The 17,167-nt window shown below is 45.5% G+C and overlaps 1 protein-coding gene across 1 annotated transcript in view; it reads left to right on the top strand.

Annotated features, from left to right (window-relative positions):
• LOC138452741 (vomeronasal type-2 receptor 26-like) overlaps positions 1-17,167 on the top strand; it is a 367,489-nt gene that overhangs the window by 155,025 nt on the left and 195,297 nt on the right. The window contains exon 5 of the mRNA XM_069605089.1: positions 6,441-6,677. Within this exon, the coding sequence (XP_069461190.1) occupies positions 6,441-6,677 (237 nt within the window). The remainder of the gene's footprint in view (positions 1-6,440; positions 6,678-17,167) is intronic.

The following is a 17,167-nucleotide window of genomic DNA, read 5'->3' as shown; positions in this document are numbered from 1 at the left end:
TCCAGATAACTGAAAAGACCACAGGCCCCACACCATGGGTGTCCCCTGTGGTCATAACTGAGCCACCATCGCCACCCCACTGCGAGAACTCACCAAGACGAAGTCGAAGTGGGAGTGGAACGACATACAAGAAGCAGCATTCCAGAAAATAAAAGACTCCCTGTCCAGCACACCACCATCGCCTTCTTTGACACGTTGCGGAAGACAGAGATGCTTATCGACGCCAGTGCGGTTGGCCTAGGAACAGTACTACCACAAACTGATCGGAAGGGACCAGTGGTCCCCATCGCATTTGCTAGCCGTGCGCTCGCCCCAACTGAGAGAAATTATGCTCACATAGAGAGGAAGGCTTTTGCCATCATATGGGGTTGCTGACACTTTCATGCATACATTGTGGGTCATCCGTTGAAAGTACTAATAGACTACAAGCCCCATGTCTCAAAATTCAATGGGTTGGCACCACACTTAGAACATTAGACTGGGTGGCAGACTATAACTGCAATACTAAAATATCCTCTATATCTCCCCAGATCTTGACGAACCACTACATGATCTCCTTCTCCTTCGACATGGAAAGACCTATTCCCATGCCTGCACCTCATGCTCCTTCTGTCCTAACTAGGAACAAAAAGAACATTAACCACGACAACTTACACCCTCTGATTCTCTCCACACTCAATGCTCTCTCAGCTCATATGTCCCCGGATGATTTAGTTAAGGAATTTAACCAAATTATGTCCGCCTCCCTCGACTCAATAGCACCTTTAAAAATGAAACAAAGTAAACCTAAGGCACACCTTAATTCTTGGTACACACCCCAACTGAAAACTCTGCGGAAAGAAAAAAGTCAATGCAAAGTATCCTGGAGACTACTTCCATCGGAGGAAAACAAAACCAACCTCCTCACCATAATGGCTCGCTATAAAAAGAAAATACTCCAAGCAAAGAGTGAAACCTATAACACGAGAATAGCCCAGGCTAAATCAAGTACGAAGGAACTCTTTGCTATACTCAAAGAGCTTGAAACCCCAATCCCCATACCTGATAATTGTACAAAAGATAAACGTTGGTGCTCTGACATTCAGCATGCACTAGTTAACAAAGTTATGACTTTACAAACTAAAATTGCCAAGAAAAAAGCATCACTAACCAGGACCCCCCCCCCCCATCTCCCACCCCGGCTGATACAAAACAGCCAGGATGTCCCCCCACGCTTCAAGTTCACTAAAGTTACTATACTTGACACAGAGAAAATGATCTTATCGCTCAAACCTTCCAACTGTAAGGGAGATCACTGCCACCACAACTCATAAAGGATGCCGCTAGAGACCTGGCCCTGTTCATCACTAAACTGATTATCACCTCCTTCTCTGCTGCAAAATCCCAGCTAACCTTAAGGAATCATGGTTGCTCCCACTCCTAAAAAAACAAACACTTGACCCAACGATCCCCACCAATTATCGACCCATCACCACTGTGCCATTTTTGTTGACAATACTAGATAAAAAGGCCTACTCACAAATCCCAAAACACTTGGAATCTAATTCTTTATTGGGCTCACGCCAGTCCGGCTTTCGCCCGCAACATGGAACTGAAACAGCCCTTCTGGACCTGAAGTCACAGTTTGACGAACTCAGAGACAAGGGGATCTCTGCCCTCCTTCTCCTATTGTATCTATCCATGGCATTTGATCTAGTTGACCATGGAGTCCTATGTAGCCACCTTGACACAGCCGCTTACTTCTCAGCGGAGGCTATAGTCTGGATACAATCCTTTCTCAGTAATCGGACCATGAGGGCTTTCTCCCAGACTGCATCTGCTGACCCCATCCCTATCACATGTGGAGTGCCTCAGGGGTCTTGTGTCTCACCCACCCTTTACAATATCTTCACTAAGCCCCTTTTCGATGATCTGGATCATCTGGGTGTCACCTACACTAACTATGCAGATGACACCCAGATCCTCCTACCTCTTTCTGGTGATTATGACAAGGATCTGGCCTTGGTGAATAGGATTTACCTCGTCATCCAGGCATGGATGGCTACTCACGGTCTATGCCTGAATGACGACAAGACTGAGATCATCATCCTGGGCACTACTGCATCCCTCAACAAACTAAGCCCCAACTACTCTGCCTGTCTATGCCTGAAGGACGACAAGACTGAGATCATCATCCTGGGCACTACTGCATCCCTCAACAAACTAAGCCCCAACTACTCTGCCTTCAATATTGATAATAACACTATCTCTGTGGCCAAAGAGGTGAAGACCTTAGGTTTTTACCTAGACTCTACCTTATCCTTCAATAAACAAGTCAACACGGTGGCCTCTTCCACAGCTTATACCTGTAAATTGATTAGAGCTAGCAAACCTTGTCTATCAAATAATAGTTGCATCACCCTAGCCCAAGCTCTTATTTTGTCAAAACTGGATTATTGCAACGCATTATTCATAGGTGCTAACAAACACACCATCAAGAAAATCCAAACCCTGCAAAATAATGCTCTTAGAGCCGCTTTAGGAATCGCCAAGAGAGAACACATCTCCACGACTAGAAGAGCTAATAATTGGCTCTCCACAGTTGACAAAATTAAGCTGACGGTTGCAACTTTTGACTTACAAATTTTTGAACAATGCGGCACCCATCTACCTGTCGGAAAGGTTCAAGAAGAAGTCTACAACTAGGATCACCAGACTTTCTAACACTAATTACCTGACCGTTCCTAGATACAAGCTATCAAGAATAGGGGGGTCGCAGCTACCCAGTCAAGGCAGCAGAACTGTGGAACTCACTCCCACCCAAACTAAGGGTAAATCAGTCCATCCATAACTTCGGCAAGAGCACCATTAAATGGCTCAAAGTCTCAGATCTCTAGTATATACTAGATACTATACTGTACTGTTCTGCGACTGTAAATATTGACTGTGTAAATAATGGCTTTAAACTGTACAGCTTTAGTCCTCACGGTACGAGGTGCTACTATGTGATACACACATGTTTCTGTACACCCCTTTGCTCTGGTCACTCATTTACTATACCCCCAACATTTCACTTGTTTCCAATTGACTATCTTGTAATTTTGTGTGATTATCTTGCAATTTTGTGTAACTAAGCTTTGAATTATTTTATGCTCTGCGCCCTGATGCCTCTGGGTCTGGTGCGCAATATAAAAATAATAAACAAACAAACAAACACCCCCTGCCAGGATAGAGCGCTTGATTCTCCAACTGCAACAGTTCGATCTGGAAGTACAGTACAGAGCAGGAGCTGACAACCCTGCATACTTCCTGTCACGGCACCTAAGACCTGCCACTGTGACAGAATGGAAGGCGGGCAAAGAGAGAAATGAGCATGTATGCCACATCATCGCGGGCACCAGGCCAAAAGCGTTAAGACTAGATGAGCTAGTATCAGAAACAAACAAAGACACCTGCCTTCAAATCGCCAAAGAGGCCATACTAACAGACGAATGGAAAACTTTCCTCTCAGCCGTCGCCCATCGAATGCCACAAGAACAAATGCAAGCACTGTTTGTGATCAGACATGAACTATCCGTCTCCCCGGAAGGACTGATCCTCAAAGGACACTGCATTGTAGTGCCCTCCAGACTGCAAAACCAGGCACTTCACCTTGCGCATGAAGGGCACCAAGGGATCGTGAAGACACAGGCGTTCCTCAAGTCACGAGTATGGATGGCACAAATACAGCAATACCTGCTGGCCAGGACCACCAGAGCCCATGGTCTTCCCACCCAGAAGTGAATGTAGGTGGGATGCCGTGTGAGTGTGGACTTTTGCACAATCGCTAATGAGGCGTACCTCTTGGTAGCAGTGGATGAATACACACGATACCCAGAGGTTGAACCAGTCAAATCCACCGATGCAGCCTCCGTGGCAACCGCAATGGAGAAAACGTTTACCGTCCATGGCATACCCTCATCGCTCAAGAGCGTCAACGCCACGCCGTTCAGTAGTAAAGAATTCCAGCGATTCATCGACAAAGTAGGGGATCGACACCACCATACCACACCGTACTGGCACCAGGCCAATGGAGATGCCGAGAGATTCATGGCATCCATCAACAAATGCGTGTGAATTGCCAAGGACAGAGGGCGACCAGGGCTACCAGAATTGTACCGGTTTCTGTGGCTGTACCGACAGATTCTTCACTCAGCCACGCAAGTGAGCCCTGTGGCCCATCGGGGTGCCCATCCAGGCAGGGCTTCCCCTCTACCACTCCTAGTTCCCCCCTCAGGCAGACCTAGAACGGATTGAACAGAGGAGGCAAGAACACAACGCAAAGAAAGATTGCACAAGGAGAGCAACACCAAGCCACCTACAAGTGAGGGATACAGCGCTGATCAAGAACCGAGCCCCTCCTAGGAAGATGGCACTCCCCTACGAATCACTAGCATGGACCATCACCCATCGAGACCAAGGACTAGTAACTGCATCCCGGGGCTCAGAGACTGTCACACGGAACGTGTCCCATTTCAGGCGGATACCAAGCACCACCTTGCAAGAGACTCAAGAAGGAGAAGCCCCCACGAGAACAGGCCCCATGACAACGGAGCAAGCTCCCCAGGCAGAAGACCTAAGAGAGCCACCAGGAACACCACCTGGAGAAAGTCCAGAAGTAGAGGCAATTCAGGCAAACCCCACTGGGTCTGCCACCCCGAAGAGAGAAGACGGTGGACGATACTCTATCCGCAGAGGATCTGTACCTTCCATGCTGCTGCCTGAATGGCATCTACCAGAAGACAGGAGCCAGTGAGAATCAAAATCAGAAGTGGTAAGACTCTGAATTTAAAGTTAAAAGTAATGCCTCTGGAGATGTAACGTGAGGCAACAGTTGTGATTTTGAAAATGTTTGTCATCCAAGTTGGGGAGGGATGTGATAGTCACATGAAACCAGGGGAAGTGGCCGTAAGAGACCACATGATGAAGGTAATACAAGGGAGTCAGAGAGGCCGCAAGGGCATTGCCGCTCCGAGACTGCGAGCCCTTGTGTGTGTTTCACTTTTTGTGCTGCGTGCCAGGCCTGCCGTGTGTTAGGGAGATTTCTCACACAAGTGCTTAAATCCCTCTACCTGTGAGCCCTCCAGCTCTTTTGCTATATTTTGGGGCTTTGAACTTTTCATTTTCAGTGTGTTTTAATCTTTTTGTCCATTGCAAAAGTTCGTGGAACTTTCCTCAACTTCGAAGGCTAGTCCTTCCCTAAACATTCATCAAACTTTTCGCCTAGCCAAATTCTTCTAAACTCTGTGGCAAAGACTTAACCGTTTACAACCAGAACTGTGCTATCCTATACAAAGACTCTGAACCATTGACTTTGGCCCAGGCCTATTGAGAAGAATTGCTGGTTGTAGTTAACTGACACCCTTTGCCCTGCCTATGAATGTAGTTGGGCTGCATTTCTCATAACCTTGTATTTTTACCCCGTTTCTAAGTAACTGAAGGGCCATTTTGCTCAGGGGAGTTGAACTTGTTCAGTACTTATTGGTTGTGTATCTGTGGTATATTAAGTGTGTGATATTCAGCTGCTCTTGCTAGTGTAATGTTTTCAAACTAACTGTGTAAATAAATGTATATTCTTTTACCAAAGAAACCTTGAGTTAAGTGTATATTTGAATCACTGTATCTGTTGGTCCTTTGTGTAACTTGTTATACTGCTCACTAAACTCTTGAGATAAGTCTGGCTGCTCAGCCACTGCTACCACATAACTGTGTAGTACAGACTCGTACCAAAGGTGAAATTGTACTGACACTTGTAGTCTAAATTGCATGTAGTAATCCCAAAGGGTACTGCAGGTGATTCTGCCTAACTCCGTGCCCGGCCTACCGCGCCCGGCCCGCCACACGCAACATCACAGCTGGCAACCATCAAATTGTCTTTAATTCAGTGTTGATCCTAAATTACATTAGTTTTTTGTATTCGATTGACAGCAACTTTATGAATACACACGAGGAACAAGACACCACTTGAGAAAAAGCATAGGTTTTTAACACAGAATTTGGGAAATGAATGGAAATGTATTTCCTTTATTTTTTGGGAGCTAATTTAAACACAGAACAGATAAACTGTGCATTCTAATTTGAGGGCCATGCGCCTTGTGAACTGAGACAGGTTACATGCCTCATTTTATCTAAACAGGGAGGGGGGAGAATGACATGAGCCATGTTCATTAGAAGAACTTAGACCTCAGCCATGGCGGACAGGAGTAAACATTCTAGAAAAGTATTACATTTGAGGAACTGTTTGACTTAGCACTGGTACTGTAACTAAACCTTAATGGTGCTGAGGGTTTTTAACTGTTCAATGCTATGAGCACAAGTACCTCATTAGCTTGCCCCGGGCGACACATGTAAGGAAATTCTAAATCATTTATGACACCTGGATATCTTCTGTTCTGTACAAATCTCCATTGTGAATAATACAGTTTCTTCTCCAGCTCCATAGATATTTGAAGAGTGTGCATTTCACCAACTCTGCTGGTGACGACGTCTTCTTTGATGAGAACGGGGACGTCATGGTGGTCTATGACCTTCTAAACTTGGTGCACTCTGGGAATATGAGTTACACAGTTCAAGTTGGGAGGTTTAACCCACTGGCTCCTTCTGGGGAAGAGCTGACCTTCAATGACAGTCTAATCACATGGAACAGCATCTTCACAAAGGTCAGTGTGAATGAGATACAATGTTATAATAAATGAAATGCATGTGATGAATGCGGTGCATTGCAGCGTCAGAAGGGATGTATGTTATGAATATAAAGAAATGTATATAACAAGTGTGCTATAAAAGATGATGGATGATTTATGGGAAACGCTGTTCTTCACAAACGCGAGGCAGAATATCTGCTGGAATGGATAAATCGTGGATTAACCCATGACTGTGCAAGAAGAAATGTGAATAGGAGTATGGTGAATTATACTTAGAAGTCAATTGGATTTTGATTATTAAATGTCTGGTTTTGGGAAAGGCTTAGTGCCAAAACACGTGTCAACCAGTGGACATACTTGATAGATTATAGCTGCCCCTCCATATCGTTATGTGGGACGGCTGCTGTTGTGGCCATCTCCCATGGTAAGTGACGTTGGGGTTAGGGAGGAGGGCATGGGGAGAAGGGACAGCTCCTGTTGTGCATTGAATAAAGATAGACGTGTGCTCTATCCGCTGGTGTCCTGTGCCTTTTTTGCCTGCATAGATCATGCCCAGGCCTGCGCGTGTGAAGCTCCCGCAGGTACGCAAAGGCATCACAATGGCGACAAGCTGATCCATGGACCCGTGCCAAAACAGCGGAGGACCAGCAGGACGTCAGTGCAGAGGTGAGGCCCGGAGGATGCCATTGGGCATATAACCGTGGGTCGGTGCGCCTCCAACGTTTAGGCCCACCCTCCCCCGCTGCCCTGCGAAGGCTGTAGTGCCTCACCAGCCGTACAGGCCGGAGATCCCCATCAGCGTCACAGAGCCCGGGAAACCTGCTCCTTGTGACGCTCGGAAACGAAGCACACCACGGGGCGTACAAAAGGTGCAGAATAAGCCCGCAAGGCCCTGATGACTCACCAGAGGCTCAAGAACATGCCCTGGTGTTGAATAAGAGACTGGTATTCAAAGGGCAAGAGCCCTCAGCAGCATCACAGGGCAAATGCGTTCAATGTTGCATACACTTGTGGCCCAGGTGACCCAAGCCAGAAGGCCAGAGAGGGGCCAGGGAAGGGGTGGCACACCGCTCACCCAACAACAATAGTGGGTAGAGCAAGAGCCCACGGTGGTCAGTCATAATTTCGAATAAAATAAAGTCAAAAGTCAAAATGTCAAAGAATATTTGATAGAAAAAGAGCCGCTCTTGGTGAAAGGTTCTACTTCTGATCATTCAAAATTGAATAAAACAATTGCAGAGCCATTCTTTGGGTTGCAGTGTTCGATGCTTGCCACACATGTGCTAGGGAAGCGGAGCACAGGCGTTATTCATGGCACTGTTTAAGTGTGTTTCTTTTTAGGTGAAGGGGATTTCTGTTAGGGTCTGTAAATACAACACACACTGGTTGACTCTAAGACTTTCTCTTGCATACTCATAGAAGCCATCTATCGATCTCTGAAGCCCTATAGGTGTGTGGTCTATAAGGAGCATGTTGTCTACACATGACACCCATCCTACAGACCTGCCTGCTAACTTTGGGTGAAAATTACGACATGCATCCAGATGGGTGCTCAACTCGGATACATACAGGTTATAGAGTGTGTGGGCCAGGACGCAACCCTGTTTCAAGCCCATGTCGGTGTTGACGAACATCGTGAGGGTACCCTCCTGCAATACTCTCACAGCCATGCTGGTTTTAGTATACAGGAGCTTGAGACAGTACAAAAGGCTGGGTTCAATTCTCCATTTTTCCAGCTTGCTCTAGAGGTGAGATCTTATGGCGCAGTCGAATGCAGAGGAATAGTCAACAAAACACACATACAGGCAATCGTTAGAACCCTGAGTTGCCTCTTCCATTAGCGACTGGAGTGCCCATAAACTGTCTGTTGTACTACTTCCTCGCCTGAATCCCATTTGCTGAGGACTCAGTATCTGCTCCATCTCCACCCAGCTGTTAAGCTGTTTTAGCAAGATGGTGCCAAAGATGTTCTACTGGAATCCAGCATCGCCCATGCCAGAGCCCAAAGTTACTGGGCTCTGCAATAGGGCCCCTCTTATGTATGGGTATGAGGACTGAACGGTAAAGATGCACTGATCGAGATCTGCTTATAACCGGAGGTGAGTAGTTCAGCCCAGATTCCTAGATTGGCCTTGAGCACTTTTTTTACAAGACCATGTGGGGCCCTGGATTCTTTAAGTTTAATAATTACTTGGTATATAACCTCAGCATCAATCTGAATACCAGGCTCCTTAGGCATCTGCATCTCGGCGTCATCCATATGTAGTTTATCAATGTACCTACAACAACTTTCCTCCGAGATGGCCTGTGAGGTATGTACAACATGTATACTAGAACATTTAGTGTTGTGTGCCTTCATTAACCACTATATCATTTTTCAATGTTCCGATTCTCTGTTATCTTTGTGTAGTAACATCCAGGGTCTGTGTTCTGTCAGTTTATTGATTTCAGCCCTTTTGACCTTGAAATCTAGATTGGAACCAGGGGTGTTGCTAGGTCTGGAAAAGATCATGGGCAAAGCTAAAGTCGGGACTGGTGGGACTCGGTGCTAGCTAGCCTTTTGGTTGTAGCCCCTGAGCTTCTATCCGGGGCTCCAACCAAAAGATCCAGGGCCATAGCCTCCTCACCCCCAGCAATGCCTCTGGTTGGAACTGTTCTTCGTATCGCTTATCGCCCCTTTCTGTCGATGGTTTTCCTTCTGTGTATTAATATATCAAATATGGCAATATAATACGGCTGTGGCCAAGCACATCCGGTCTAGTTCACACATAGCAGTCCAGACTGAAACACCCAACATACCTCAACACCTCTGCCACTAGCATACAGCAAACACCGACCAAAAGGAAACTGGTATGGCAGGCCTCACATAGACTCTCTCAACAATAGAAATCTATCTCTAACTCTCAGCAGCACCCACGCACGTGTCTGACCTCTCTTGGGCTGCTTAGTAGAGCCTTGCCAGCCACCCACGTCTTAGAACGGCAACATGCACTGTTAGGTAAGATTTCGACAGAGCTGGTAAATCTTCCTTTCCTGGTTCAACCCGAGAACTTTTTGCTTTTCTAGTGGGATATTTTTCTTTAATACCTCAGTGAGTGGGAACCTTTTTCCACACTCACCTACTCTTTAACTCTTTTTATGGGTGTCATTTTTAAGAATCTCCATTGTGTCTTTTTAAAGTTATCATGTTTAACAACTTATTGGCAATAAGTGCCTGTTGTTGCTGGGTTACCCATTTAACTTTCTTGTGCTAACCTTGAGTGAACTACAGTTCCCAAGGGTAGAAAGAATCTTGGGATCCCTTATACATTTTATTCTGTGAGGCCAGTACACCCCACCTTATGTGGAGTGCTGGGGAGATACAATGCAATTCTGCTACAGTGACAAGCTTACCTTTAATGGCTGGTGGCAGTGATACCTTTTACTAATTTGGTGCACCTTTACCGCGGGCTGTGGGCACAGCTGCAGTAAAGGCACCTAAGGGTGCTCATTTTACCAAAATGGCCCCTGTCCTCTTTTTCTGCCATTTTAGTGTTTCTTGTCGTGTCTTGTTCCTTCCCCTGACATCCAGGGTGGGAAATTCCTTTGTGGGATTTTTGTCTTCGGCGGGAGTCTCCTGGACACCCCGCCCAGGCTCCAGTCAGTCCGTAAGCACAGTAAGTGGGGGAGGAGTCCAAAACTTCCCCCTCCTTTGTTTTACGCCTTGCTTCAACTGGGACTAATCCCAGTGGGGGGCTGGCTGTCCTTATTAGACAACCAGACGCCCCTTTCTTGTAAAATGCAGGGAGAGAATGCAGAGGTTGTGCTGTAGTTCCTGATAAATACTGGAAACCTGGAAGCTGAAGTCATGTTGACCACTGGAACAGAAAACCGAAGAGGATGATGAAGGAAAAGCGGCGAAGACGATTTCCAGTGACCAGAGAGCCTGCTGTGTAACGCAAGCCTGCTGCAGCCCTTCCTTCCAATCGACCTGGGGTCTCCGAAAACAATTACCCAAACCCAAAGCCTGGTGAGACCCACTAGACTTGAGAAGACCTGCATTTTGAGCCATCCCAAGGGTTGCTGCAACCTTGCGTTCTTTCAATACCCCAATACTCTGGGACCTCCAGCCACTATGCAGTGCATGGTCTTCCGAATTCCGAATCTCGCTGAAACTTCGTGGGCATCTTGGTGTATCTCCAGAAAAACGAAGCAAGTCCAAAAAGTGTGCACAAGAGTGCTGGACCTTTAAAATGACGAGAATTCAACCATGATTTTTCTGTCTTCTTCTGTGCTCCTTGAAAAGTGGCCAAATCCGCAGAACCGCATTTAGCCATGATGGAAATCTTGCATAGAGCCTTCTTCATCGATCCCTGCTGCAAAGTCCCTTCTGAGCTCTTGTGTTCAGTCTCCAGGACAAGGAATCCACTGACCGGGTATTTGGCTGCAGTCCCTGAAGTTCTCCTTCTGTAATCTCTTCTTCATTGCTGAGTTACTGTGTTGGCTTGGGTATATACTTACCTTAAGCCTGTTGGGATTTCTGTGTAGTCCTGGGGTGTTTTCTGTGATTGGGAGGTCCCACGTCCAGTGCACCCGGTCCCACTGCTAGAATACTGCTGGGGTGTCTTCTGTGAAGCCCCTGGTCTCACTTGTAACTCTAAAAGTAAATGACTCACCTGTTTGCCCAGTTTTCCTAAGGAACTCTGACTTTTGCTACTAAAGAACTTATTCTAACACTGCCTGTTGGTCATTAGTCCTAGTGACCCCCCTTCTGCCACTGAGAACACTCATGCTCCAAGAATAAGGAAAAGACTTTGAAGGGATTGGGACTTCAGCCTAGAAAAGAAATCAAGTGTTTTACTTACTTGTAAAGAGTTGGTTGGTAACTGTAATTCTAAGAGTGAACAGTTCCAAAAGTTCTTACTGATCTTGAATGTGTGATGCACTATTTTTAAAAGTATGGTTAACATCTTTTCTTCCTTAGCCACTGTTTTGCCAGTCTAATTGAAAATAGATGTGAAGGTATTTTACTCTCCTGTGATTAGGTTGGGCCTCTTTACAAAAGTAATGTGTTGGTTTCACCAGATTATTCCTGTAGGGGTAATTGTATGAGTGTCCTCCAACTGTTGGTATCACCAGGTTAGTCCTGTTAGAATAACTGTATGAGTGTCCCCCAACTGGGTCTTGCTTCCCTTGACTTGCTGCTAGCCTGTCCTTAATAAGTCTACATTAGGTTGTTGCCTACCTAGAATAACTATTCAGTAAAGTGTGACATTGGGTTTACTTTCCCCTTCATTGTCAAGTTAAAGTATGTGGGTTTTACTTACCTTGTGTTAACTATGTGCCATCCAAAATAAGTTACCAGAGTTATTGCTTACCTCAATCTGGGGTTCCCTGATTTCAAAAGCATATGTAATTGTATATTAGATCCTTAGGTTTTACTCACCTGGTATAACTGTGTGTTATGACAAAAGTAGTATAGGTTTTTACTGCACCTAGGATAAGTGTTTCACTATTCACCAAAAGTACATTGTCCAGTTGACTGTTTATGTGATTTGTTCCAAGACTCACTGTACAACTGGAAGGGCCTACTGCCCTTGTATTACTGAATGAAATCTAAAAGTAACCATTGGTCTTTTACTTCCAAAGAATAGGCTTGGCCTGTACTAAATGTGTATAACAAGGTATTGACTTCCCTAGAACTACTTTAAGGTGTTCCAAATAAGGTTTATACTTGAGTCTGTGGATTTCAAGTATAGTGTTGTGTTTTTATATTGTGATTTCACATAATGTGTTAGAACTTACTTACCCCTAGATTTATCTGGGCCTACCTGTATTTAAATAAATCCTTTATTTGTTCAATGCATAGTGTTTCAGTGTTTCTTTGGATAATTTGTATTACAATTTCACTTGTACTGTGTCTACTGCCCTCTCTACCTCCTAAAATAAGCCTGGCTGCTCTGTCTACGCTACCCTACACTCAGGTGGTACAGCTTTATACTAAGAGTAGAGTCTTGTACTGCCTCAGTTGAATGGTTTTACTAAGCCCTTAGTTGGACTTCCGAAAAACTGTCCTAACATGCACACATGCATCTCCTAAGCTAAACTCCATAGAATTTTCAAACTACCTCGACTACGGTCACCAAGGGCGTTCCAATCAAGGAAAAAGTGCATTGAGGCCACACAAGTGGGGAAAGAGTGCTATATAAATAACCAAATACATTACAATATAATACAATATGTTTACCCCTTGTTTGCCTCTCTGGCCTCTGCTGGCTAGTAGGTGAAAGAGGGTGTTATGCAGACCACCTAGGTCCCACCCATTGTCTTGAATGTCCTTTCCATGCTGCAAAACGTGCTTTATTAGTAACGCATTCAACTTTTCCACAGGTGGTCGGCGCCGTTGGACCCCCCAGTGGATATATTTATGTATGGGGATACAGTCATTTTTAATACTGCATGATCTCTTATCCCCGTAAATTCCACGCTGTCTTCCATCACACGAGTTCGTAATCTCGCTGAGGCAAATATTAAGTCCAAACAAGAGGAGGCTTTTTCACTTCACTGGTCAGTAAGATCGGTAGAAAGTCATATTTGACAATATGTCAGACCAAATTCTGCCCTCCTCAATAGGCTCTTTGGTTAATGGTGTACTTAGAATTATTTTAGTTCGTAAGTTCCAATTGATATCCCTCAAGGGTAAGGTCATCCATTGTAACGCAATGTGCGTTAAAATCTCCTGCTGTCATTATTGCCACACCAGCTCCTAGTCGTTGCCATTCCTCCAGGGTCCTGGACGCTGCTTCCACAAGAGCCTCTGTAAAAGAACCATCTTGGGGACCATAGAGTGCAATAGCCAATGTTCTGTTGTCCTCTATTGGAAAGTCATATATCTATGTGCATATATAATTATTGTCATTCCCTCCATGCGTATAGTTCTTTGTAGTCAGGTGACGTTTCGCACCTATGCACCTAGGTCTTCCCTCAGGACTTTTTCGAGCTTGGCGCGAGTTACTATGATATCACCCAGGGCTAATTCTTGCATAAGCCATGTTTCCTGGAGGAGGAACAGCTCAGCAGAAGCAATGATGTCTTTTCCCTCAGGATGTGTGATAAAAGACTGGTCATCTCTCGCGTTCGAAGATAAAACGGTCAACGGTCTGTTACTTGTTGCTGGTCAATGTTTCCCATCCAGGGCTTTGTATGCCATCCATTGTTTTCCTTCTTGTTGATGTATATTTTGGGCATTTGTCTGCATCATTTTGCTATTTTTCTATATAGCTGCGCCATGACGAGTGGCTGAGAGCCAAATTGGCTGTTGGGTCTCCCCATGCATCGTATATAAAGGCTCTTGCCTGGTGCACGGAATCTGCTGTGTTACACGATAGTGTATTCTGAAACCCAGATTAGCTATGGTTGAAGAAAAAACAAACATGGTCTGTCAACAATAACCGGAGAAATTACTGTGACAATCGCCCAATTAGTAGAGCTACCCAAGTTCGGAAGTTATATACTTTCTATATTGTTTGTAGTGATGATGCTGAGTTCAGGAATTTGTTGCAGCAGATAAAGAACCTGTCTTCTATTTGCGAAAGGTCTCTCGGGAGAAGTGTGGGCGTCCATTATTCCGATCGATTGTGTAGGTAGCCATGCTGTGGGTGGCAATGCTAGTGGACTCTTCGGGGCACTGTTCGAGGTGTGTCCAATTCTCGGCCACAGTTGCTGATCTCAATTCACTTTCTCTGGTGACTGGGAGCCATTTGCATGGTGCCCCTATGTGCATGGTGTTCTGTTGGGTTTCAGGCAAGAACTGCACAGTCTGCGATGAATAATTAGTTATGTGGCCAGTCACGTGAGCTGAATTTATATTCAATTGTGAGAAATGGGCTGGTGGTGCTTGAGATGTTGAGGGCCTGGTCTGGTAGCTATGTCTGGTACTTTTAGCCAATTATCTAAAATGCCTGTGTGTGTGGCTTTCTCTGGTGGGGGTAAAGTTAGAGTATGCTCGCTCCAATGGATCTATAGTTTTCAATTCATAGCAGTCTTAACACTCCACACAGATTAAATCTGTGTGATGTGCATTCTCCACACAGATGATATCTGTGCGATGTGCATTCTCCGCACAGATGATATCTATGCAATGTGCATTCTGTGTGATATACATTCTCCACACAGACTGTGCAATGTGCATACTTCACACTGATAATATCTGTGCGATGTGCATTCTCCACACAGATGATATCTGTGCGATGTGCATTCTCCGCACAGGTGATATCTATGTAATGTGCATTCTGTGTGATATACATTATCCACACAGACTGTGCAATGTGCATACTTCACGCTGATAATATCTGTGCGATGTGCATTCTCCACACAGATGATATCTGTGCGATGTGCATTCTCCGCACAGGTGATATCTATGTAATGTGCATTCTGTGTGATATACATTATCCACACAGACTGTGCAATGTGCATACTTCACACTGATGATATCTGTGCGATGTGCATTCTCCACACAGATGATATCTGGGCAATGTGCATTCTCCACAAAGATGATATCTGTGCGATGTGCATTTGCAAGTGCCTGTGCCTAAGATTTCTGAACAGGCGCTGTTACTTGAGAGTAAAGATGCGTGTTTTTCCTCTCAGTTTTTCTTCTTTTTCTTTGACAGGCAGTCAGTTTTGGTTTCCGTTTCTTCCCCTCATTTGTTTTTTGCACGATGAAAGTAAATTCATCCTCGTTGCCATCCTTTTCCTCATTTTGTCTCCTCTCCATAGATTCTAATCTGTGGTGGGGGGGTTGAGAAGGAAAAAATATGTATCAAGTTCCCCTTCCGCTTGACTGTCTAAGATGACTTCTTTGCAACTAGTAGGTCTCTATTTAAAGGCACCCACACTCTGTGCCGAGATTATGTCCACTACTATGGCCGGGATATTTTTTGTGTGGTTTGTTGTACTTGCGGCATGGACGAGCATAAGGCACACATTTAATTGACGGTCGCTGCAATAGCATTCAGGCTTGGCAAGAAGGAGGCAGGCTGCTGCTTGCTGAGGTCACATCCTGACCTAGCTTCGATGGAGGTGTTCCAGGAGTCCATCTACTCTGATGACGATGAGAAATGCCAATTTAAATCCGGGCTCGCAGAGAGGTTGGTGTTTTGTGTTGTCACATATTCTGCACTGGAAATATGTGGTGGGCAATCTCCAATCGATTATTTTTGTAGATTTAAACATGTTTCAAAGCAAGTTATTGTTGTCAATTGCTATAGAGGTTGCTGGTGAGCTTATTTGCGGCGTGTTATATGTGGTGGGAGTATTATTCACGGTTTCACATTTGTGGCAGTGAAAAAGTCTATAATTTGGGTGCGTTCCACCACCGTCATTACTTTGTCATCCACCCGATGTGGCTCGTCCAATTGTACGCATGGAGATGAACTGAGGGCCCCCTTAGCCACGTTTTTGCTAATTTTCACTGGGCTCCTCACTGCCATTTTGGAGGTGATGATGAAAGCATGGAGGAGGCGCCCAAATAACGGGGCAGCGTCCTCACCTCCCTCACCCCTGGGTAAGGGGGAGGACTTTAGGGAAGCCCAGGAAGCTTACCAGCACGTGCGGCTGGAGGCAGATGGTAAAGAGGATCTCAAAATGTGGGATGGTTTTCCTGATTTCAATGGGATACTAATGTGGTGGGAGCAGTGGGCCACTATCCAGAAACTCAAGCTTTTCACTGACTCTTCAGGCACACACAATGTTGGGGCCATTCTGGGTAGCGACTGGTGAGATCAGGCCTGGCCAGAAGCCTGGCACCACAAGGGAATTACCAAGGACATCGCCCTGCGGGAGCTATATTCTATTGTGGTTGCTTTCAAGCTTTGGGGAAAGTCATTAGCAAATAGGAGGGTGGTGCTGTGGTCAGATAACCTCTCAGTGGTACAATCATTAATCAGGGGACGTCCAGCAATGTGAGGGTACTGAGGTTACTGAGGGAGTTCACAACAAGATTGCTCAAACTAAATGCAGAGGTAAGAGCACAACACATTCCAGGAGTAAAGAACATGGCAGCTGACTCTCTCTCTCGTTTGCAGTGGGAGACATTTCGGGGGAACTGTCCAGAGGCAAACAAGAGGATGACCCTGTTCAAGGTGCAGTGGTGGGACATGATTGGGGTAATCTGAGCTCTGTAATCCACAATGCTCTGGCCCAGGCACAGCGAGGAGGTACATGGGGTGCTGGGAGGAATTCCTGGCCTTTCAAGAAAAATATTTGACGGAAGGACAAAGAGGGACGACAGTACGCGCCTTTGTCGGATGGGGATAGTCTGGGAAAACCAGATCCTGGATGTCTTACCATTTGTCTGCAATAGCTCATTACTACAAACCCAAACCCAATCCTACCAAGGAGCATTACACTGCAATGGCAATGAGTGGTTGGGCAAAGCAAACTGAGAAAAAACCTGACCCAAGGGGGCCCATTGACATTGTGAAATTGCACAGCTTAATAGAAACCCTACGTACGGTTTGCCATAG

Source organism: Ambystoma mexicanum, chromosome 4p (genome assembly GCF_040938575.1).
Source record: "Ambystoma mexicanum isolate Mex_15411 chromosome 4p, UKY_AmexF1_1, whole genome shotgun sequence".
NCBI lineage: Eukaryota > Metazoa > Chordata > Amphibia > Caudata > Ambystomatidae > Ambystoma > Ambystoma mexicanum.
The sequence above is the reverse complement of the archived record's forward strand: the minus strand, read 5'-3'. Positions and strand labels throughout refer to the sequence as shown.